Here is a 25,502-nt window from a genome sequence, read left to right on the forward strand (position 1 = left end):
AACCCCTTACATCATACTTTTACAACATCAGCTCCATTTCTCACAGTCCCCCGGGCAGGAAGCGTACAGAGGCCATAAGGTGGCTGGCGGCAGGCCTGTCCACCCCAGGCCATAGCGTGCTTCTTGGCATTTATTTCATGTTTAGTTGGAAATACCAAGTGTCTCTTCATTATTTTTAATAGTTAATGTTCTCATTTAGTATATACATTCAAAATATTAGTATAATCGATTTTAAGACATTTCAACAATACAGAATTACAGTTGAAATTTTATTATCTTGTGTGTGGAATTAATTCCTTCCTTAGGATTCCCAGTACACTTTAGGCTGCAGCTCTGTAGCCCAAAGAAAATGTAGGTGCAGCTACCCAGTGAATCAGGACTGTGGGGACAGTCCCTTTGATAAATCGGTCAGAGAAAAATGGCCTCTCAGATGAAAAATTGATTCTGGTCTGCAGTGGCCATGAGCAGGAGAATGAATTCACTTCACACAGCCAACCCCTTGCAAAAGCATTTTATACCAGGAATAAAATGTTTAGTCCTTTAAATTTGATGAATATAGCAGTGAAGAGAAGGGATCATGTTTCCAAATAGAGCTAAACACCATGTAAAAAACAAGGAGAATGTGCCAGACTGTCTTATGATCATGTATTTATAGTAAAGCTATTAATGGAATGGCCACTACGGGGAGGGGAGACCCTAAATAGAAATGAAAATCCTGATGTGCTAATCTTACAGTGAGAACTTCCATGCTCTCCTAAAGGATATAACAGAAGGTAAAAAGTCTGGTATGTGATTGAACCTATTCTATGATACAACAGAAATGTTATTTTAAACAACTGAGTTATTGCCTAAGAAAATACATTGTTTTTTACTACCACTATTCCTGTTATATGTTGTTATTATGAGTGCATATATTCCTATGATGTGTTTATTTTTAATATTTGCTGTTGCAGCATAAAGATGTTTTGGGTGAGGGCTACAATCACTGAGAAAAAACTCATAAGCCAGGTCTAAAATAAACCATTACTTTCATAGTTAAAACGACACTGACCCAAGTTTTATACGGAAGGTTGACTTTCCTGAGTAGGCATTAAGTAAATGGCTAATCATGGCAACTTCTAATTTATATTGAATTTGTGGCAGTCCAGAAAACTCTTTTGAATTTATGGGAAAAAAATGTAATGGGTTTTTCTAAATCTTGCATTTGCTTCATTTATCACTCCTTTCAATTTTGTAGTTTCTGAGTTTCATTTGTAATGAAACTGATAATCTTTTCGTAACTGGAAAAATATCGTCAATTCATTCTGACTTGAAATCTGTCAGCGTCTCACATGGATAATTACGCCAGTGATGAAGACACAGATGAGGACTTTGATACCCAGCTCATCATCCAGGAGAGTTTACAGGACATTCACAAGCCGGGAACTACACAGCAGGCACCTGCAGATGAGAGGTAATGGGATCTCATTGGTGATGTACTGGAAGGATTCAACAGTTAAGACTTGTCATTAGTATACTTCTAGTGTTGTGATAAAAACAGGAGAGGGGGTCAAAATCCATTTCAATTATCATTTCAGTATCTATGAGACTTGAACAATTTGGAAAGAATTCAGAATGTAATTAGTAAACAGTTGAAGGAGGTTAGGAGCAGCTCTACATGAGGATTTGCAGACTGGAAACCAGAAGAAATACATTAGGATGTGAAAGACTAGAGAACTCTAATGCACCCTGTCTTTGGGGAGCCAAGGAAATGCACAAAGCTAAGCAATACACATAGAAAATTATCAGCCTTCGTGGGGAGATAGAGCAAGGTCCAGTCTTTTGATTCATATCAAAAGAAGGAATTATGTAAACTTAAACCCAGAAGAGACTAACCCTTTCTGAGGTGTGTCTTCAGAATTCTGTAATGACGGCACTAGAAAAGGACTCGGTGGGTCCCTCGCTGATGTAAAAGAATCGCCCTGGAGGTGGAATGTGCACAGCCAAGCACACCTGCTCAGATGCTCTCTGACTGATCTGCAACCTTCCCCGCCCCCCCCCCCCAGCAGTTACTATTGTTTTTCAGGGGTGATAAAAGTTGTTTGCTTGGGGTGGTGACCTCTATTTGCCTGCTGGAGGTAAAACTGGATAAATGTGGTTTTAGCTCTAAGAGACTTTGTAATTAAACATAGAGATGTTGAAATACGTTAAAACTATACTTTTTTTTTAAAGTAACAAACTCACGGAGTGATCACTTTGTGCTGCACTATTTTTAAGCATTTTTAAAATATTGACTCATTTAGTTCTCATTACCTTTCTATGTTGTAAGTGCTGTTATCCCTGTGTAGAAATAAGAAGACTGATAAGCACAGATAAGTGTTACCCGAGGTCACAGAGCTGCTAGGTAAGAGGCAGGCAGTCTGGCTTCAGCGTCTCTTTACCACACTATTCCTATACTTTTGTGTTACATTTAAGAATAATCTTTAAATAGTTAAAGTTTTGTAAAGAAATTGGGTTTAGGGGCACCTGGGTGGCTTCAGTCGGTTGAGGGTCTGACATCCACTCAGGTCATGATCTCATGGTTCATGACTTCAAGCCCCACTTTGGGCACACTGCTGTCAGCACAGAGCTTGCTTCGGATCCTCTGTCCCCGTCTCTCTCTGACCCTCCCACACTTGCACTCTCTCTCTCTCACTCGAAATTAAAAAAAAAAAAAAATTGGGTTTATTAGATTATATTAACCTTGTGATTAAAAATTTTTAAGTTCATTCAGTAATTAAGTCATGATTTTAGATTGGAAGGCATAAGATTTTGAGGACTGAAATATTTTACAGAAATTGACTATAGTTGTAGACTTCAGTTATTAGATTTGCAAGAATTATATGGAACTTAGGAAGGCTTGCTGACTTGGTCTACCTGAGACAGGTGGAATAATGCCACCCCCCCCCCCCTCTCCGCCCAAGGAAGACAGACACAGGAGACCGATTTCCCTGGAGCATGTTTAGGGTCACACCACATATATTTTGCAAGTATTCCCATTAAGCCTCATTTTAAGAGTTTGTTGTAAGAGTTCATCCTTGGTTAACTACTATTGCCCTTATTGTTTCCTTTTGTTTTTTGTCACATGCCTTTGTTTTCCCTCACTTTGGGGATTACATATATATTTATTTTCTATGCAGTTCCCATTCCTTTGTGAGCGCTGACTATAAGAAGATAATTGAAACAATAGAGACAGTTAAGTACTCTTCTTATTCTATCCCCTCCAACTTGTGGTAAGATGTGATGCTGACAAAGGACAAAGGGCAGCACTTCCCCTCTGAGCTGAGGAAAGCCTAGAAGCAGGTTCTTCCAAATGCTCAAAACTGTGGGGGTGTCCAACGCTGATTGTCAAGAGCCTGTGAGAAAACACCACAGCACCACTTAGCCAAGAGCTCCTGGGCTCCTCGGTGGACTGGGCTCTTTCTCTGTAACCACACGAGGGGTGGCCACTGGCTGGGATGGTATGGAACACTAGGCGAACACCTGCTTGTTCGTCCTATGCCATTTGAACGCGTCTCTCATAAAGGGTGGTGCTAGAACTCTGTCGTCTCGTGCACTAACCTTGATGGTGGAATTCGGAAGCAGTATGGGCTGCCTTGTGTGTGTGCCAAATGTGAATCTGTGCCCATTCGACTCGTTAATAGGTAAGGAAGATGCACTGGCACGCCTGACCAAGTGCCATTCTGCTTTTGATGAAGCAGATGAGATAGGCTGGCTTCCTCTGCATAAGGCTGCGGTGCAATTAAGCAAGAACATTTTGGAAATAACCCTGAAAGGTAAGCTCCCTTCACAACTCTTCCTGATGCTTCTGAGAAATGAATTTAAAATTTATTTCTGTATCTTAACCTGTGTGGTCTAATGGAATTATTTCAGCTTCAAAACCCAGTGTGTGGGAGCAAACCACCCACAGCGGGGAAACGCCACTTTTTTTGGCTGTCAGTAGTTGCCTCTTAGAAAACACCAGTTTTCTTCTTGTCAACGGCTGCAATCCAAATGCCAAGAATTCTGAAGGCAATTCTCCTCTTCTTACAGGTAAATTAGTACCTTGTTTCTGGAAAACAGTCTGTCATTCTGAGTGTCCCCCATCCCAGAGGTTTTGAAGGCAACTTTTTAAAAATTTTTCTTAGTTTTCATCTTAATTCCAGTTAGATAACAATGTTATATTAGCTTCAGGTGTATAATATAGTGACTCCACAGTTCCATAGAACACCTGGTGCTCATCACAAGTGCACTCCTTAATCCCCATCACATTTCACCCACACCCCTGCCCCCCCCCCACCCCCCAGCAACCATCAGTTCTCTATAGTTAAGAGTCTGTTTCTTGGTTTGCCTCTTTTCTTGCCCCCCTCTGCTCATTTGTTTCTTAAATTCCACAGATGAGTGAAATCATATGGTATTGGTCTTTCTCTGATGTCACTTAGCATAACTCTCTAGCTCCATCCACATCGTTGCAAATAGAAAGGCAGCTTTTTGTACATAGTTGCAGTGCTGTCATTCTGGTCCCAACTGACCCATGTCATGGGTACCTGACCCTCAAGCTTTCTACAGACTTGCCCTTGAGGTGGCCTGAGGCAAAATCTCTGCCAACTGGCTGATCATTTTGCATTGCATGGTGTCTTAACTAATTAATTTAGGTGTAAGAACGATAAAAGGTGAGCAGAGTAGGGAGAGGCAACCAATGGTGGGGTAAAGACGGCAGATTGAATACGAATGGCTAATTTTCCTCCCTCCTGAGTCTTCACTAAAATTATAGTCAAGAAATTGTCTTAATGAGGTAAGATACAAAAGAATGAGGAGAACAGGAGAGGAGGCAACAACAACACAGTTTTTTAAAACCTAGAGAGCAGGTGGATGAATACTCAGTGACAAGAAAGCCAACTCAACTTGGTAGTGGGGAAAGCAGCACTATTACATCAAAGGCTTGGAAGTTGTTGGCGGCAGTTACCTCGTGGAATGTGGGTGAAGGACAGGCAGCTAACAGGAGGACTGGTTGAACCCTATTAAGGAATGAGTAGCCAGAGTGGTCCTTTCTCCCAAACCACCCGAGTTCTGGACATTTATCATCTGGGAAGTTTAAACAGAGGCTCTCTGGATGGGGGGGGGGGGGGGCGAAGGTATTAGACAAGGGTGGGAGTACTGGATTGAAAATACTGGAGGAATTAAGCATAAGCCAAGACCTCCCAGCCCTCCTCTTCCACCAGGATTCTAGAAAGATGGCAACCAGAACTTTACCCTCCAAGAAGAAGCTTCTCTGGGGAATATGATATACCCAAAAAGAAAGAACTGAAGGGAGTGAAATTGGGGGTTCCCCAACAAATGGCCCAGACATAGCAACATATAGCTATGACCACACTCCAAGAGCGCCTCCCAACATTTAGGATTCCCAGTCAGCTTTTTAGTCCCCAACTCTTAATCATGAGCAGATAGCAAAGGACTATCTGAGAAAAGTCTTCAACAGAGATAAGAAACTTGGAGGAGACAGACTATTTAGGCAAAATAAAATGTAGGGGGAAATTAGAATTCATTTAGAGCAATTAGTGAAAACTAATGAAATAATAGGATATTACCAAAAAACTGAACAAAACAGAACCAAAAACACTCTTGAAAATTAAAAATATGATAGTAGAAATATAAAACTCAAAACAAGTGCTGGGAGATAAAGTTTAGGGAAGTTTCCAGAAGATAAGAAATGGGAAATAGGAAAGAAAAAGAAAAAAACTAGGACAATCTAAGAGGAGCAACACATGAATCTCAGAAACGCTAGAAAGAGAAGAGCCAAGATGGAGGTGGTATACCATCATGAAATAAGTCAAGAAAATGATTTCCTAAAACAAAGGACATGTGTTTCCAGAATCAAAGGGCACACTAAGTGCCAGCTCAGTGAGCTAAAAAAAGACCCAACACCCTTGGCACTTGGTATTTCCAGTCCTACAGCGCTTTCTATGGCACATTATAAACCATTATAGACAGAATTCACACTGATTCAACATCTGGCTCCTAGCAAGATTCCTCATACACAGTGGGTGCCAATAATTAACAAATGGATAGGGAGATGGATACAGTAAATTGTTTTAGAATCTTGAAGGACTTAAAGGTTATCATCCAAATGCGAATGATAACAGCATAAATGCAGAAAAACCAATTAGAAAATTTTAACAAAACACGAGGTAACAAATAATTTCATAATTACTGCTGTTTTTGTTTTTCTTTGTTTAAAGTACCCAGGAGCATTTCTAGGACTGTACCGGGTACTTAAGTTCCCATTTTCTTGAGGGAGGAACACAAAAATGATAAATGAAAATTTTATGTTTTGTTTTTCAGACACATAAAATCAGCCAATAGACAGTAACTGTTCATGGCTTACAGAAAAGACAATAGGGTATTGATGTAAAACACTATTGGTATTATTTGATACATGCCTCATTTAACAGTGTGTTTCCTAAACACAAAATGTTGGCACAGGGGGGTAGCTAGGAAGAGCTCATTAAGAAGCTTGAGGGACACTGGCTAAGAAGATACTCTGGCCATAATTTCCTGGTGACATTTCACTTCCAATTTCCCAGCTGTTCTACGTGACTCCTATGACATGGCTGCCTTGCTGATCAGCCACGGGGCAGATGTCAATCTTCGGTGTACCAACGAGAGGACCGCTCTCCATGAAGCAGCCAAACTGGGCAGGCAGGACATAGTAAAGTTGCTGCTGGTTTCTGGGGCTCACCCTGATCCACGGAGCTCCTATGGATTCACTCCTCTTGCTCTTGCTGCCCAAAGTGGATACACTGAAATCATGGAAATGTTACTGCAGAAAGGCAAGATTTTCTATACGGTCAGCACACCCCCAAGGGATAACGTGACGCAAGCATCCTCCTTTTTGTGAAGAGCTTCAAGATGGTAGAAATTAACATTTTATTTAAGCCTAACAAATGTCTGATGAAAGTATGTGTTAATACTGGCTACTAAAAAGCCTAGAGACTGAACAGTTCTCATTTGATGTGGAGCAATTTCCCTAAAATTACTAGGATGCACCTTACTCTAGCATAATGTTCCCCGACCATGCTGAGGATGGTCAGTTTTTAAATGTTTTGCCTGTTGTCCTTTTCTAGAGTCACAGAACAAAAGTCCTCATATTACCCCCTACATGTTGTCTCTGCTAAGTCATGAGGCACTCCAATGTGTTATCAGATGCTCCTGGTGTTGGGAAGTTTTTCCTGATTGCTCCTCTTTGGGTCCCAGTTCTTCCTTTAGTAATAACCAAAACCCTGAGAGAAGGGGAAGGCAATTTACATTTATTGAGTACTTTCTAAGCACCAGGCAATAAGCTACCGCTGCCTCACGTGATCTTCTAAAACCCTAGGAAGTAGGCATTATCGTCATTTTACACTTAAGGAAAGAGGGTCAGGGATGGTATCAGTTGCAGGACTTCCTTTTAAACGTGCCCTCTCCTGCCACCAATTCGAGATCTGGTTTAACTGGCAGAGTCCTTGGCTCAGAGAACTCTGCAATTTATTGGCTTTGAGGAGAACCCCCATTGATGACCCTGTTAAGTGAAGCAATGTAGTATCTAAAGCTTTTTTTCAAAGCAAATCTTTACCAATATTTAATAAACTCCCAATATTAGAATTACTTTTGTATTCTCCTTCCTGTGTCCAGAAGCCTTATTTCTTTCTTTAACAATACATGGTCGTGGTCTTCAATATTCTAGACTACAGAGATTCCTATATTTAAGAACAACTTTCTGCTTTTTAGACTTGCCTGAAACTTTACTATCATACAGGAGAGGCTGTTGTAGTTCTCAATCAGTGGCCATAAGACATTTTAAGTAAGATGTTTTAAATGAGCAACAGCAGAGATGTCTAAAGTCATTAGCTAGAATAACAAAAATAAATACTAGACCCTTCATCTACATAACAAGAGTAACCTTTTGTGTAGATCACTGATTAAAATATAAAGAGAGGCACCAGATTTTAAATCCTTAACTCTAAAGAAACCACATCGGTTGACCTCAGTGAATACTTTCCGAGGTAACTCCCTTATGATGTAATTTGCACAAAGTGACATAACTAGTAAATGGCAGAGCCAAGATTTGAAACCACATCTGTCTCGTTCCAAATCATGTTACTTTACTGCCCTGCATTATTAGAGTGGAAACACGACTTCATAGAAATAGGCCCTGGGTCTGGTGTACCTGTATGTGAATCCCGAACTGCCTTGCTTACCAGCTGTGCGTCTCTGGGGAAGTCACTTAACCTCAATGAGCCATGGTTTTTTTCTCTTTAAAAAGAAGATACTAGCACCTGCTTGTTAGGGCTGTTGTTGTTTAGAAAGTATGCACACAGGAACCTGCACATAATGAGCACTCATCCCATGGAGGCTTATTAGACATTTCTTCATGCATTCCAGGAAGGGGGGGGGCGGTTCTTAATCACTGTATTCTGATGACTATGGAGTCTATTTACTAATTTACTATTTACTAATTTAAAGCCACTACATCTTTTTTATAGGAGCTGTGAATAGGCCCCGAATGATCTCCTTTCCCTTTGTCCATTTTCAAAGGTGACTCTTTCTTCAAAACCCATTTTACTGAGAGGCCTTCTGCAACTGACCCAAAACTCCTTTCTCCTTCCTTCACCATCCAGTTCCCCTCAAAATCCAGAACTGAGATCTTTTAGAGGACATTTTGCCTACAATTGTACTCTTATTACCCACACCATCACATGACAGCATATTGGGCACTACAATTTATCCTTTTAACTATTAAGTCCCCAACTTCAACAACAAACAATCACAGTATGTCTTACTATGAACAGCTACCTAAGAACATGTGAAAAAACAGAACAAACACCCATTTTTCACCATAACATCAACAGATGGCATGGTGTTACAGTCCAACAGGATTGTTGGTACCATCCTATACATAAGGGTGGGGTAAGTGGACTTTTATAGGCTAGTCTGGAAATAAAATCTCCTTTAAAAGGATTTCTCCTGGAATTTGCAAGTTCCAAACAATTAACTTATAAAGTTATTCTGAAAGCCAACCTACTTTTAACTGAGAGACTGCTTGCACCATTTCTTCCTTCCCCAACTACATTATAAACTGGCTGAGAGCCAGTTTATTTATTTCTTTGACTTTGTAGTGCTTTGCTCAAGTGGCTGCTTAATAACTGCTTTTTGGTAGTGCTTCTATATTAAGAATGCAAAAGCAGTAGAGCGGAAAAGATTTTTGCATAACAAGACTTTTTCTCCTCTTAGGAGCTAATGCTCTTGGTCAGGCCTCTGACTCTTCTTCCATCTTACTTGAAGCCGCCAGTGGAGGAAATCCAGATTCTGTGACTCTCTTGCTAGAGCATGGAGCTGATGCCAACATCCCTAAGAATTCAGGCCACCTTCCCATTCATGTTGCAGCTGACAGAGGCCACTTGTTGTAAGTTCAATTACATCACCACAAATAATAGAAATAGCAAAAGCTGTGGGGTTTCTTTGGAGCAGCTTCTGGGAACTTTATATTCTTCTTCTCTGATAATATAATTCTAACACCCTTTTAAAGATAAACTCAACCAGTAAGACAGTGAAGTCAGGCATCCTCTGTAACCACAGAAGAGACATAAAACTATTTTATTATCGGGTCTTTGGGCAATAAGGGGAGCTCCCGGTCTCACTAATTGGACTAATTCTGAGTTTTATATCTAGACAGTTTTATTTAACTTCACTAAGTAGCTGAGCATTTACATGCAGGAATTATACTTTTTGGGGGTTAGGGGGTTCTAAATGCCACCTGATACTAATACCACCTGTACTAGTATATAATAATCGTAAACAGGTTAATACTACATCTTAAACAAAAACAATTTTTTAAATACCCCCTGAAACTCTTTCTCAGAGCCCTGAAGATTTTGGTTCCAGTTACGGATTTTGCTGCCATTAAGCAGAGTGGCATCAGTCCGGTCCACTGTGCAGCAGCAGGAGCACACCCCCAATGCCTGGAATTCCTCATCCAGGCTGGATTTGATGTAAATTTCATGCTAGATCAGAGAATTCGCAAACACTATGATGACCATAGGAAGTCAGCTTTGTATTTTGCTGTATCAAATGGTGACCTCTCTTCAGTTAAGCTGCTTCTGAGTGCTGGAGCTCTGCCCAATCAAGACCCAGTTAACTGCCTCCAGATAGCCCTAAGGATGGGCAACTATGAGCTGATAAGTCTGCTGCTACGGCATGGGGCCAACGTCAATTACTTCTGCAGAGTCAACCCTTTACATTTCCCATCAGCACTGCAATACACATTGAAAGATGAAGTCATGCTCAGGATGCTCTTGAATTATGGGTATGACACAGAGCGATGCTTTGATTGTCCCCATGGAGACAAAGTTCATCCTTGCTATACTTTTGAAGGCTGGACATCTACAGTTATCAAAGACACTATGGTAAGTGCACAGTATTGTATCAACTTATACAATCATTATTAGTGGCCCTGGACTACACCAAGAGATAAGACTCCCTCCATTCTCTCCAGAAGATCATAGTTCAAAAGATTTTTAAGTTTATTTGAGAGAAAGAGTGAGCAAGAGAGAGCAGAGGAGGGCAGAGAGAGAGGGAGAGAGAGAATCCCACGCAGGCATCATGCTGTCAGCACAGAGCCCAACATGGGGCTCAATCTCATGAGCTACCCAGCTACCTAGCTCTACTGAGCTCCCCAGAAACCCTGAAAAGATTTTAATGTGATAAATACGTGGTAAAATAAACATGATGGTAGATGTAAAAAGTACAGAAACAGTTCAGAGGGAAGTGATTTAACTTTACTTAGGGAGTTTCACAAATGAACTAGCATCTGAGTAAGGTTTTAAAGAATGAATGTAGTCTTACAAACTAGTTATGTTTTTTCTCTGAAGTGCTGAGTCATCGAGCTAAAATGTTTCTAGGGTCCTGATACCTGTATCCCTTAGTTCTTGGCTATCTCTTTTAGGTCTAAAATTTGATTAAATAGGTTTCTTTGGCCACCTTTTTAATGAGAAAGAAACACAAAAAATGTAGTTGACTACCCTTTTCTTCTTGAGATGTGTTCCTCCTGTGATGTCTGCATCACACCAGTCTATTTCCCCCCCCAACCGGTCATTTCTATTTTCCCCAACTTGAGCTCATCCCCAACTTTCCAAAAAGCTGCCACTCTTCAAGTTTCACACGTTACCTTCTCAAAAAGACCCTTCCTTACCCATCCACCGTTATCTAAGGTAGTTGTCTTCCCTAATCTTCTGATAATGCTATTTCTTTTATAGCACTTACCACTTTCTGAAATTATCTTTTTAACATTTACTGATTACATGTCTCCTCCACAAATACATCAGTGTAAGTAAGCTCTTGTTCACCACTTTCCTCAGCTTAGAGATCTGTGCTCAGCACACAGATGCACTATAAATACCTGAGTTCATATTAAAATCAAAAATTAAATAGTGAACAGAGAAAGCACTTTGAATCAATTCTGGAAAGCCAAGGCAACATATTAATATTGTATTATTAGTTTTAGGTTATGATTAATGTAGGAGCTGGCATTTAGGTGTATATCATCTTGTATTATTTCCTGACTTATTATGTAGTAGTACTTGACTTCTTACATGGGCATCTTGTCTAGGAGCATGTAAATTACCTACCGGCAGAAACGATCATATCCTTCAGGCATGAGGATAGGAGTAGGTTGTGAATGACAGAAAACCCCAAATGAAAGTGACTTTAATAAGGTGGCTCATTCCCTTTATATAAAGGCCACAGGTAAACAGCCTTCTAACTGGACAGCTCCTGACACAGGAGAAACTTGCATCCACATTCCAGCCAGCAAGGAGGCAGGCAGGCTGAAGCAGCACACACCGTGTTCTTTTAAGTGCATTCTGGGGGTTGCTCACACTTCCACTCACATCTCACTGGCTAGAACTTAAGTGGCCACGTCTAGGTGCAAGGAAGCTGGAGAGGTAATCTTTATTCCAGAGAGCCGTGTGGCCAACCAAAGGGAACAGTGGATATTAGATAACTGTCTCTTTCACACCCTGATTACATCTTACATAGTTCTGAAGATACAGCAGTTAAGTATTTTTCCAAACGTCAGAGCTAAGAAATCATTTCCTTGTTCAATGCCTAGTTTATAAATGAGGGGCTTGAGACCTTGGTTCCTAACTTTGAGTTTAGTGTTCTAAACCCCATAGTTACTCCAGTTTTTCATTTGCTTTCATAGTTCCAATTTTCTTCCTTAGTTCTGTGAAGTAATAACTTTGTCATGGCTGCAACATCTCTCTGGGAAGGTTGTTCGAGTGATGCTTGATTATGTTGATCAAGTTCGAATCTGTTCAAAGTTGAAAGCTGTGCTCCAAAAACAAGGGCTCTGGTCAGAAATCCATTTTATCTTAAGTGAGTATCCTCCTTTCTTCTAAAAGATTATTACCAAAAATAAAAGGTATTCTTATTTGTTTCATAAAACATTCTCTTCTGGTTAAAAGCTTTATCTAAAGAAACCAACGAAAATACTATTCCTCTCTTAAAAAAAAGTTACTATTTATTACTTACTTTGTACTTCTTATCATTTCCCAGTAGATAAAATCTGTTAGGTAATTACATATTATATGGTAGGCAATGCCTTTCTCCTAATCCCGTGGAACACTGTACATACAGGAATTAATAAAAGCTATGAAATGGCAACAAAAACAGGGATGAGAAAAAGTGAAGATGTAAGCCCACAGAGAATATCAAAGGATGCTCCAAACCACATTCTTTCACAGTAGCACATAAGTCAAATTAAGAGTTTCTTTCATCTAATTTCCCCCTGGGTGGTGATCTTTTAGTTCTCAGCCTGATCCAGAGGGACAGGACAGGGCAAGGGAGTGGTTAATACACAAAGATTTAAGGATTTCAGGTCTCACAGGCCAGAGCCACAACTGATGCCAGTCTTTGGATTGTTAACTTGACATGGTTCTGTAATCGTATCTACAGGAAGGGTTGCAAAGAGAAGGGAAAAGCTGTTTCGCTTTTAACTTTTCCATTTCAACACAGCAAATGAAAATTTTGGTGGCTTAAGTATAACATACATTTGCTGACTAAACCCTAAGATCACTAAAAGAAGGAACAGCTCTTTTCCATTTGGATAACATGTGTTTCTCTCATTTCAGCAAACCCTCGATCCCTCAAACATTTGTGCCGCCTAAAGATCAGGAAGTGTATGGGGAAGTTACATTTGCGCTGCCCTGTCTTCATGTCATTTCTTCCATTACCAAACCGTCTAAAAGCGTATATCCTTTACAAAGAATATGATCTTTACGGACAAGGGATTTTCACAGGAACCTGGTAATCAAACTGGATGAAAAGGTATATTTCTTTGAGTTGCATTTCTTAAAATTTGACTTGTTACATAGGATTCATTATTTCTCACTTTACCTAACAACTAAAATCTCAATGCAAATCTACACGTTCTTAGTACTATTTCTTAATGTTCTTTTTTTTTTTTAATTTTAATGTTTTTTTATTCTTGAGAAAGAGACAGAGCATGAGCATGAGCATGAGTAGGGGAGGGTCAGAGAGAGAGAGGGAGACAAGAATCTGAGGCAGGCTCCAGACTCTGAGCTGTCAGCACAGAGCCCGACGTGGGGCTCAAACTCACAAGCTGTGAGATCATGACCTGAGCCAAAGTCAGAGGCTTAACCGACTGAGCCACCAAGGCGCCCCCTATTTCTTAATATTCTTAATATTGCTTCTCAAGAGCATTCCGAAAGGCAGTTAAAAAAAAAAAACCAAACTGTAAAATTTCAATTAACAGAAATGTATCAGTTCTCACTCTGTACTGATTTTATATTAAATGTAAGAATCTACATTTCTACATGCTCAAAACAGTAAATGTCACCTTTAATAATTTAAAAGGATTCTTAACAGTAATCCTTTTTAGAGAGAAGTACATACATAAAATGTCTTAGTAATTACATTGAATAAAATACTGACCCCAGTACTTGACCTACAAGTTAGCTGTTCTTATGCAAAAGTCCCAAGGCCAGCTTAATGTCTGTTTACTTGTAGAGTCCTGTACTGAAGTGGAGTAATTTGGTTAACTGAAACAGAACTTTCAATTGCAACGTCATCATTAATGGGAAACATGCTATAAAACCCTGGCTAAGGGTTCCCATTTACTGGTTAATGTTATCACTGGAATAGAAATTAAACGGGTTTTCAGATGGCTTATGTTTTTCTGTACTGACTCTAGTGCAGTACTGGACACACAAGAGGGGCTCACTGATAGCAGCTGTATTTATTAAATTATTTATTTATTTTTTTAAGTTTATTTATTTTTGATAGAGACAGACAGCATGAGCAGGGGAGGAGCAGAGAGAGGGAGAAAGAATCACAAGCAGGCTCTGCACTGTCAGCGCAGAGCTCAATGTAGGGCTTGAACTCATGAACCATGAGATCATGACCTGAGCCAAAACCAAGAGTCAGACGCTTAACCAACTGAGCCACCCAGGAGCCCCTTTTTAAATTATTTAAAAATTTTTAATTCTAGTATTTAACATACAGTGTTAAATTCGTTTCAGGTATACAATACAGAGATTGAACGACTCTATACATTCATCCGTGTTCACCAAAAGTGCACTCCTTAATCCTTATCACCTGTTTCATTCATCTCCTCACTGACATCCCCTCTGGTAACCATCAGTTCTCTATAGTTAAGAGTCTGTTTCTTGATTTGCCTCTTTCCCTACGTTCATTTGTTTTGTTTCATAAATTCCACATATGAGTGAAATCATATGGTATTTTTCTCTGACTTATTTTACTTAGCATTATACTCTCTAGATCCATCCATGTTATTGCAAATGGCAAGATTTCATTTCTTTTTTATGGCTAAATAATATTCCATTGTGTATGAATACCACTTCTTTATCCATTCTTCTATTAGTGGACACTTGGGCTGCTTCCATAATTTGGCTATTGTAAATAATGCTGCAATAAACAGAGGTGCATGTATCACTTTCAATTAGTGTTCTTGTATTTTGGGGGTAATACCCAGTAGTGTGATTACTGGATCATATGGTAGTTCTATTTTTAACTTTTTGAGGAAACTCCATACTGTTTTCCAAAGTGACTACATCAGTTTGCATTCCCACCAACACTGTACGAGGATTCCTTTCTCTCCACATCTTTGCCAACACTTGTTTCTTGTGTTTTTTTAATATAGCCATTCTGACAGGTGTGAGATATCACATTGTAGTTTCGAGTTACATCTCCCTGATGATGATGTTGAGCATCTTTTCATGTTTATTGGCCATCTGTAGGTCTTCTTTGGAGAAATGTGTATTCATATCTTCTGCCCATTGTTTAATTGGATTGTTTCCTGGGTGTTGAGTTGTATCAGTTTTTTATATATTTTGAGAACAACCCTTTATCAGATATGTCATTTGCAAATATCTTCTCCCATTCATTCAGTAGGTTGGATGCCTTTTTGTTTTGACAGTTTGTTTCCTTCACTGTACAGAAGACTTTTATTTTGATGTAATCCCAATAGTATCTTTTTGCTTTGATTTCCCTTGCCTCCAGGGACATATCTAGAAAAATGTAGCTATGGCTGATGTCAGAGACATTACTACCTGTGCTGTCTTCTGGGATTTTTATAGTTTCAGGTCTCACATTTAGGTCCTTAATCCATTTTATTTGTGTATGGTGTAAGAACGTGGTCCAGTTTTCCCAATACCATTTGTTGAAGAGATTTTTCCCCATTGTATATTCTTGCCTCCTTTGTCAGAGATTAAAAAAAAAAAAAAAAAGATTGGCCATAAAATTGTAGGTTTATTTCTGGATTTTCTATTCTGTTCCATGGAGCTATGTGTCTATTTTTATGCCAGTACCATACTGTTTTGATTACTATAGCTTTATAAGGTAACTTGAAGCCTGAAGCTGTGATTCCTCCAGTTTTTTCAAGACAGCTTTGACTATTCAAGGTCTTCTGTGGTTCCATACAAATTTTAGGTTTGTTCTAGTTCCGTGAAAAATGCTGTTAGTATTGTGATAGCAGTTGCATTAAATCTGTAGATTGCTTTGGGTAGTACAGAGATTTTAACAATATTTGTTCTTCCAATCCATGAGCATGGTATGTCTTTCCATTTCTTTGTGTCATCCTCAATTTCTCTCATCAGTGTTTTATAGTTTTCAGAGTACAGGTCTTTCGCCTCTTTGGTTAAGTTTGTATCTAAATAGTTTGTTATTTTTGGTGCAACTACAAATGGAAGGATTTTTAAAAAGCTTTTATTAAAATTCCAGTTAGTTAACATATAGTGTAATATTAGTTTCACATGTAGGATTTAGTGATTCAACACTGCCAAACCCAATGCTCATCACAAGTGCACTCCTTAATCGCCATCACCTATTTAACCCATCCCTGCACCCAAATCCCCTCTGGTAACCATCAGTTTGTTGTCTATAGTTAAGAGTATGTTTCTTTGCCTCTTTTTCTTTTAATTTCACTCACTGTTGCTTCCTTATTAGCGCATAGGAACGCAACAGATTTCTGTACATTGATTTTGCATCCGGCGACTTTACTAAATTCATTTATCAGTTCTAGTAGTCTTTTGCTGGAGTCTTTACGGTTTTCTATATATATCTGCAAATAGTGAAAGTTTTACTTCTTCTTTACCAATTTGGATGCCTTTTATTTCTTTTTGTTGTCTAAGCACTGTGGCTAGGACTTTAGTACTATGTTGAATAAAAGTGGGGACACTGTACATCATTGTCTTGTTCCTGACCTTGGGGAAAAGCTCTTGGTTTTTCCCCACTGAATGTGAAGTTCACTGTGGATTTTTCATATTTGGCCTTTATTATGTTGAGGTATGTTTCCTCTAGACCTACTATGTAGAGGGTTTTTTTTTTTTTATCATGAATGGATGTCATACTTTGTCAAATGCTTTTTCTGCATCTATTGAGATGATATGACTTTTATCCTTTCTTACCGATGTATCATGTTGATTTGTGAATATTGAACCACGCTTGCATCCTAGAAATAAATCCCACTTGATTATGATGATTTTCTTAATGTATTGTTGGGTTCTGTATGCTAGTATTTTGTTGAGGATTTCTGCATCTATGTTCATCAGAGATACTGGCCCATAGTTCACTTTTTTGGTGGTGTCTTTTATCTGGTTTTGGTATCAGTGTGATACTGACCTCATAGAATGAATTGGCAAGTTTTCCTTTCTCTTCTATTTTTTGGAATAGTTTGATTAGAGTAGACATTAACTCTCAAATGTCTGGTAGAATTCACCTGTGGAGCCATCTGGTCCTGGACTTTTGTTTGTTGGAAGTTGTTACTACTAACGCAATTTCTTTGCTGGTAATTGGTCTGTTCAAATTTCTATTTCTTCCTGCTTTATGTAAAATTATGTTTCTAGGAATTTATTTCTTCTAGGTTTTCTAATTTATCAGCATATAATTTTTTATATATTCTTACAATTGTATTTCTGTGGTATTGGTTATTTCTTCTCTTTCATTTATTATTTTTTTTAATGAGTCTGGCTAGAGGTTTATCAATTTTGTTGATCTTTTCAAAGAAGAACCAGCTCCTGGTTTCAGTGATCTAGTTTTTGTTCCAATTCATTTATTTCTGGTCTAATCTTTATTATTTCCTTCCTTCTGCTGCTTTGTTTTGTTCTTTAACTCCTTTAGGTGTAAGGTTAGGCTGCTTTGAGATTTTTCTTGCTTCTTGACATAGACCTATACTGCTATAAACCTCCTTCTTAGAAACGTGATAAAAGCAGTTATAGAATGTAGGTTAAATTTTTATTTCTGTATATTCTGTGCTGAAGGTAAGTACAGGTTTCTGTACTTGGAAAGTGAGGAAAGTGAAGAGACATGCATTCAGCCACACCTGTGTAGCATTTCGATAGCACAACAAGAACAGAGTGATGGGTAGGATGATGTTCATTTTCACCACAGGCCCAGTCAACTATAGCCTTGTTATTTGTATGTTTAGTGTTAGTATACTTTTTTTTTTTTTTTTTTGCATAATATAGTCATCTCAGGGAAACTGAAGTTAGAGAATTTCTTTCTGATGTGGAGATTCATGGCTATACATTCAGTAAGCACAGACTTAAAGTTACTTTTAATGATATGATTTTCACATTCAAACTTGCAAAATTAGCTGGCATGAATAATTTTTATTTTTTGAATCAAATTGTGGTGTCTGTTTTAAGTGGGTAGCGGATTATAGATATGTCAATATACAAATATATTGAGGATATACATGCACATAGATACATAATTCTAAAGTTAGTTTTATCTACTCCCTGGACCTTCTAAAAGTATATACATTTTATAAAACTCAAAACGAATTGAAACAGATACTCCCAATGGAAGAAAAGAACTTGGTAAGTGCTATAGTAAAGTATAAAGAGCACATGGGATGAATATGCATTAGTATTAAAATTACACATCAAGCTCACTTAAGCTGGTGTACACAGTATCCTGCGCCTTTAAACTGTTTCTTTGAATATAGCAGGTATACGTTGTCTGTAACATGTCTAGGGGTAATTCCTGAAACATCTATTTTTCTAAAACAAAGAAGTCACTAGTGATGAATTAGTGTTATGTCCCAGTAAGTGTCTGCTTTTTTTCGTTTTAGCTGTTATGGAATTGCAATGGGCCTAGATGTGTAACTGTAGTGTCATAACATATTAAGAAAAAGTCCATTTGTTTCATAAGCATCATTTGGAGTTAGAGAAATAAAATTGAGTATATATCAAATACCTCATACAAAAAAGACTATACAAAAATCATGGACTTTATTATACTTTAAAAATCTTCTAACAGCATAGTTCCTGAAACCTTGTCAGAGAATACCTACTTTGACAAAAAATAAGCTCTCCACCCCACACGTATACCACCATTACATAAAAATTGAGTTCTTCAAATTCAATTCTAAAAGGAAATGTAGCATGATTTTTAATTGTATATATGCATGATTAATAGTATCAGTGAGATAAGAATTAACCAATTCACTTAACATTACAAAATCACCAAATATACAAAGCAGTTTTGCACATTAGTTATAACTTAATCCCCAGTTCTCATATTAACTGAAGTAAATTACATGAGTACAAGCCACAAGAGACTAGTTTAAAAGTGTCGTATAGTTCCAGTTTCAATGTGTGTCATTAATGTAGAACAAAATCTCATGAAAGAAGAGTAAGTCAAACTTGCTAAAAAATAAAATGAAAGCCTTGCTTGCTACAATCAGTGTGTTTGAATATTTTAAGTACAGTTTGAATGCAAGGAGGTCGTTGTCAAAACCAATGTTAGTATTTTCATTTTATTAATTAATTCAGGTAGCAGAAGGTTTTGCAATACATGGGATCTTGGGGTCTATCAGCATTTATAAGATTCAAATCTGAAATATTTGTAGCTCCTACATGTAACTCAAAATTAACATCAGATGCCTTTACCACACAGGATTATATGTTATGTAATGTGTTACGCATACCCTACTCCCTTTTTCCCAAGCATAAAGGTAAACGTCATTTTACCACCCCTAGAGCCTGAGAATTCTTTTGAAATTAAACACATACTAGTCATTGTAGAAATAGCAAAAACAAGACTGGCCTTGGGAACTTTGTCCAGTACCTTGTTAGCAAGTTTTTAAAATTTTGAAAAGGAGAAGCAATACTTAGTTTCCTGTCTACTGATTTCATTACCATAGTTATAAAAGTACTGTTTGTATAGGTAGCAGAATGCATAGCTGAATTAGGTAGACTTACTTTCTTTTCTTTTAAAGAATCAGTTTTGTTAATTTCTAAAAACCATCAAGCATAAGTATGAATCTGAGAAAGCTATCCCAAATTCTAATTCAATCACCACCAAAGCATCCAAGAGCCAGAAGGGATTTCAAAGGGTAACAGACCAAGATCAGCTTTAACATTATGCAGAAACCCATGGGCAGCCTTCGTCAAACAAAAAGGAGAGTTTCTTAAAGTTGATGCTTAAATAACTGTAGTATGGAATAGTTCACATAGTTCTAGAGCAATGGAACAAAAGTTGAAATATCTAAAATTGTTAATCCCACATTCGATTTGGTGTTGGAATGCTCTTTGGTCTGATCTGTGGACATAAGTGTATTATTGAGGAAATTCCTATCAAAACAAGACTTAAAAGGAACTACCTAAGTCTGCCAGTGCCTTTAACTTTAGCCTTCACTTTGACCCAGAGTACTAACAAAGGGCAGCACTTAGTTACCGTGCAAAGCGCCAGCCTCGTAAAACTGCCCCTAATGCTATGCTAACCACCTTCCTTGTAGGGTGACAAGTTTCATCTGAACCAAGCGAGGCAACAACTGAATAGTATAAACAAAAGACTTAATGAAACAGAGAGCTTACTAATTCTCAGAAGGGTCTTAAAAGCCGGACCTGCCATGGCTAAATCAAGTGCTGACTACAGAAATTTCGACTTCTACCAAAGGAATGACACACAAACTATCAAGAAAGCATTCCCATTTAGCAAGCACAAAATCAACTGTCTTCAGAAAGTATTCTGTAAATTTCTACTTTTTTACTATCTGTTTTGGTAACATAAGGCTTCAAAATAATGATTATCAAGTAATCATTATTCCCATTTGGCACATGGATAAAAAGAATATCATGATCCTATATATAATTATTCCCTTCCACAGAAAACAGGGTGCATACCGTGTGAAACAGCCACACTATATTGTGAGAGCTAAAACAGATGCTGCTTCTAAATTCAGGACTAACACGACTATATCAAAGAACAAAGGGCTTTTCCCCTTGTAAAATTAGTCTTAGTGGCTGGCAAATCTCTTGAAAATTTTAGTTATGTGACTATTTTACTCAATATAATTAACCTGTCTCTATATAGTTTTACACGTGAAACAAAGGAACATAATTTCTATCAGCAATGTTAAAAATCTGAGTAAAGAAAAAAAATCAAGTTTTGACATAGAGGGAGGCAGCAGGGAAGTATCATTTAACCTTGGCACTAGGCTAAAATCCTTCCTTGGTCAACTCTCTTATACCGAACATTCAATTTCCTTTCAATATTTCATAGAATTAGACCTTTTACGCATTTGAAGAGTAGAAGTATGTACAATAACTAGTGCAAATTATTCTATTCTCATATATTAGTTATTTGCCTTTGTGGATATAAAGTGGTGATCAGTATTTTATCAAAACATGGAATTATGAAAATACTGTGCATATCAGTCTGAAATTTAAAAGATTACATTTTCTAAACTAAACTCTGGGCATTTTTACTTTAAGCAGGCAACAACCGTTATAGAATTTCTTTTGAAATGTCACTTGATTTTCAATAAAAATTATTTCACGCAATGCAGAAAATATGATGTATTATCCTGTAACAATAATATCTTTACATTTTAAGTCCTAATCTAAAACGTACTTGAACAAAAAAAATCCCTTTTAATAAATTCCAAAATCTTATTTTAACCATTACTGCTCTGCAGCAATAATTCAAGTTCCAACCTGAGAACTAAGAATAAGATAATTAAATGCCAAGGGCTGTATCAATCCTGAACTGAAGACACTTAAGCTTCTTTCCCACTGGCATCAGGTGTCATACATCAGAGAAATGTGAGCAATCCCAGAAAGTGCCCTGAAATCACAGTACCACCTGCCACAATTTGAAACCTTAAGCCTAAAATCTAATTACTTTATAAAAGTTCTATTGCACATTTAATAGTTAAAATATTTGCAAACTTGTAGAATTCTCTGTATAAAGGTTTTGAACCGATTCAGTTGAAAGCTTCCTCACTGCCAGCAAAAATGTTCCTAATGAGAAGAGGAAGCATATCCATGAATATCTGAAGTTGAAGAATAAATGGTTTCTTATGGTCACAGCCAATTACAACACAAGAAGTTCACAATTTGAAGGAAAAAAGGCTTGAACAAGTGTTAATTCCTCAGCAATCTACTTCAAGGAGATGAACAGGTTTCTTTTAGACATGTGGAATTCGATGTTACTGCATAGTATATCATTTTTAAGGAAAAAAAAAAACAGTGCATACCTAAGTGGTCAAGGTCAATCTTATTTTAAAAAATGAAGTTAAAACAGGTAAATATAAACTTTAGTCTCCTTGGTATATCAACAAAGTTGTTACCTTGTGCCATTTCACCACAGAAACCGTCAATAAATTCCAAGGGGGGTAATACCAACCAAAAAGCAAGGATAAGTTCATGCTTCTGACTCTCTTTTCTTTCCTTCTTCTCCCAAATCACTCTCTTCTGACTGGCTACTGCTAAGGACAACAAACTGCCCCTCACTACTGGCTTGGTTTGGTCTACTGGAAGCAGCTATCAACCGACTTTGTTCTTCTAAGTCCTAGTAGAAAAGACAGAAAAGAAACTAAGTTTGTTTGCAATCAAATGCAAAACTATGCATTTAAAATATGTACTTGAGAGCTGCTCAATCTTTCTGTCATGAACATGTATGCATAATTCTGGCAACTTACTGAAAACAAAGGCTACACACAACCAGTGCAACACCAAAGTGAAATTTGGCACCATTTTAGAAATCCTGTAAAAGCCAGCATTTCCCTCTTCTCCATTTCTATGGCTAACAACATTCAGACCATTGTTATCTTTCACTACATATCACACCAAAAGGCTCACAATGGATCACTCCACAGCCCTTCCCTTCCACCTCTCTGTCCAACTTACCTTGCTAAATCAGCCGTTGCCCTCCTCAGCCTAACCTAGCAAGGAAGCCTCAACTTCAGTGTCATTGTCACGTCCCTCTCCTTTGTCCATAAGTCCAATCAATTCCCAATTCCTGCTGATCTGTGCTCATTAAGTATCCCGCAAATTTCTCTTTTCTGTTGCTACTGCCACCACCCATAACTGGGTCTGACAATCTCATGTATCACCATCTAATGCATTTTCCAGATTTTCTCTGAAACTTGCCTAACTTAAAATTATCCTGTTGGATGGACAATGATTTGACACTGCTGGTAACATTAAATATTTACATAAATATATGTTCATTCCTCGAGGCCAACACAGCTTCCAGCAATGGCAGTTAAGTCTATATACACACAGCCTCTCAAAAGACCTGCTTTGATAGCAACAAACTTCGCTGGAATATGGAAATATAAGTTCTGGTATGTTTGCTAAACAGCAAGTCGACGACACATCGGTAACTATAACGTAAACATCCTATCAGAAGACAGATGTCTTCCTTTTCTGCTGCGCTATGAATCATCTGATTATGAAGTGGCTGAGGAAGCAGAAACAGAATTTCATTTGGAAATTCCAACCTGAAAGTCACAGTGCTGAATTAAGGAAACTTCATAAACATCGTATCAAAAAAGATCTAGATACTAGGACTACATACCTTTTCGATTTGTTTTTGTTTACTGAGTTCTTTCTGTTGTTTCTCTTTTACCCTCTCTATTTCCTTTTGTTTTTCCGATGCCCTACGATCCTAAAACACAGATAAGTACAACTAATGAATTAAATATGAAACAACTTTAAATTTTAGACTTTTCAATTCATATGGCCTTTGTAACCTTTTCATATTTTTATATTTACATGAAAGCACACTAAAAATATACATTCTTAGTCATTTATCCAAATTCTAAATACTGCATCAGCAATAGTATCCACTGATAACCTTGCACAGCAAAATCATTTTATTTACTTGCTAATATGAAAGTTCTTATATTACTTTAGATAACATTCTTGGATAATTAATAAGTATCTTAGATTCTTACCAGTTCTGCATGCAAAGCTATCTGTTTTGCCAGTCCAACAGAATCACAAATCTAAAAGGGGAAAAAATAGGAAAAACTCAGCCAGTTCTCATTCAAAGTAATAATTTCAAGTATCCAAATGGTTGGTGCAAATAGATTTACAACTCATTATAACACACTGCTTCAGACAAAACCTGATGTAAGAATGTTTCAGTCCCCAAACGAAGCACCTGTGTATTTTCTTCAGAGTCTGAGTTTCCGCTGCTGCGTCTCGCCTCTTTCACACACCCACCTTCCGGTTATCTCAAATTCATTACTGAGATGCTAAGGTTTGCAGAGAACTAAGCAGATGCTGATGCTGTTCTAAGCTGAAGACATCCGGAAAAGGCTGATTGCGGGAATATAGTGCAGTCCCCGAGTAAGGGAATGAGGCCCGAAGACTGCACTAGCGCTCAATGGCCATGGAAGACACAGGTCTGTAAGTGAGAAGGCCCAACATATCAGCTCAGATAGCTTCAGAGCAACGGGCTTTGGTCAAACGACTCTGCTGAAGTAGGCCAACTTTGGGAGTTTTTTCTAGAAATCTTACTAAGAACTTTGACTATGATATATATTTCACAACCTAAACACATTTTGAAAGGCCATGTATACCTTTTCCCCCTCATTGTTTGATTCAAATATGTAGCAGACTGATGACAGATTACTTTCACTTCTGCCCCCTGATGTCCGAAGAACAAATCCAAAAAGCCTTTTATTTTCCTGGTGTGTAGCATACAAAACTACACTGGGTAATGGAAACTGCCAAAGAAAACATCAGAAGCAAACATGAGATTTTTCAAACACTTACAACTGCACTCTTATACATAACAAACTCAATTACTAAGTTATATCATAAACAGAACATTAGAGCCAATTTTTTTTTTTTTTAACAACATGGCAATCCAAGAACAAAAATGTCATATTTGGTTTGGATTACCAGGCAGAATAAGAGGTTGTTGAATGCTGAATTTATTAGTCATTTACACATTTTACAATAACAAGTAGAATAACAAAAATGCTCTATATTATTAAATGATTAAATAAGAGCATATACTTGCAACTATTTCAACCTAGATAACTATAAACTCAATCATGTTCACCTTTTAATTCCTCCTGTGTTTATCCCTTAACCAGGCAGCATATATCATATCCTAAGAAAACCTAAGTATCACAGCAGATTGCACAATTCTTTAAGTTGCATGGAATGTTCAATTATAACTTTATGGGGGAAGATGTCCACCATCAGCTTAATTATAACTTAGCCAATCATAATTACTACCATATATCAATATATAGGTTCAGAATTATTATAAAGATACACATTTGTATGTGCACAGAGGGATTTCCAATAAAGCTTTAAACATGCCGAACTCACCGTGAGCCTTGTAACTTGTGTCTGTGGATCAATTAACCTATAATTAAAATTATGGAAAACATTTTAATTAGGCTGAAATTAAACTTTTCGTACAGTTTTGTTTTTTTTTTTACATTTATTCATTTTTGAGAGACAGAGAGAGACAGAGCACAAGCAGGGGAGGGGCAGAGAAAGAGGGAGACACAGAACCCAAAGCAGGTTCCAGACTCCGAGCTGTCAGCACAGAGCCCAACGCAGAACTCGAACTCACAAACAGCGAGATCATGACCTGAGCTGAAGTCGGATACTTAACCGACTGAGCCACCCAGGCGCCCCATTTTTTGCACAGTTTTTTAAGGGGAAGGTCAT

At 37.8% G+C, this 25,502-nt stretch overlaps 2 protein-coding genes across 8 annotated transcripts in view; one reads left to right on the forward strand and one right to left on the reverse strand.

Moving 5' to 3' along the window:
• The first annotated feature begins 695 nt into the window (after positions 1 to 695).
• On the forward strand, positions 696 to 25,154 carry ASB14 (ankyrin repeat and SOCS box containing 14). 6 transcript variants are annotated; one of them, XM_040454711.1, is made up of 11 exons: positions 696 to 773; positions 1,324 to 1,453; positions 3,159 to 3,214; positions 3,663 to 3,794; positions 3,892 to 4,050; positions 6,582 to 6,827; positions 9,268 to 9,439; positions 9,896 to 10,439; positions 12,255 to 12,408; positions 13,164 to 13,359; positions 22,294 to 25,154. In XM_040454711.1, the coding sequence occupies exons 2-10, from the start codon at positions 1,332 to 1,334 to the stop codon at positions 13,340 to 13,342; spliced, it is 1,764 nt and encodes a 587-aa protein (XP_040310645.1). In that variant the 5' UTR covers positions 696 to 773; positions 1,324 to 1,331; the 3' UTR covers positions 13,343 to 13,359; positions 22,294 to 25,154. The 6 variants fall into 6 exon arrangements, with proteins under 6 accessions (XP_040310645.1, XP_040310643.1, XP_040310644.1 ...); XM_040454709.1 differs by having other exon boundaries at positions 710 to 785; XM_040454710.1 differs by lacking the exon at positions 22,294 to 25,154 and adding an exon at positions 14,574 to 14,768 and having other exon boundaries at positions 710 to 785.
• The window catches only part of APPL1 (adaptor protein, phosphotyrosine interacting with PH domain and leucine zipper 1), a 37,845-nt gene continuing 31,127 nt past the window's right edge, over positions 18,785 to 25,502 (reverse strand). The window contains exons 18-22 of one of the 2 annotated variants that reach the window (XM_040454707.1): positions 25,155 to 25,191; positions 24,392 to 24,538; positions 23,762 to 23,812; positions 23,383 to 23,472; positions 18,785 to 22,371 (exon numbers count right to left, since the gene is read on the reverse strand). In XM_040454707.1, the coding sequence (XP_040310641.1) occupies positions 22,225 to 22,371; positions 23,383 to 23,472; positions 23,762 to 23,812; positions 24,392 to 24,538; positions 25,155 to 25,191 (472 nt within the window). In that variant the 3' untranslated portion in view covers positions 18,785 to 22,224. Of the gene's footprint in view, positions 22,372 to 23,361; positions 23,473 to 23,761; positions 23,813 to 24,391; positions 24,539 to 25,154; positions 25,192 to 25,502 lie in introns of those variants that run through there. The other variant, XM_040454708.1, reaches the window with a different exon arrangement.

The sequence above is a fragment of the Herpailurus yagouaroundi genome, unplaced genomic scaffold, assembly GCF_014898765.1.
Source record: "Herpailurus yagouaroundi ecotype Mexico unplaced genomic scaffold, PumYag 213, whole genome shotgun sequence".
Lineage (NCBI taxonomy): Eukaryota > Metazoa > Chordata > Mammalia > Carnivora > Felidae > Herpailurus > Herpailurus yagouaroundi.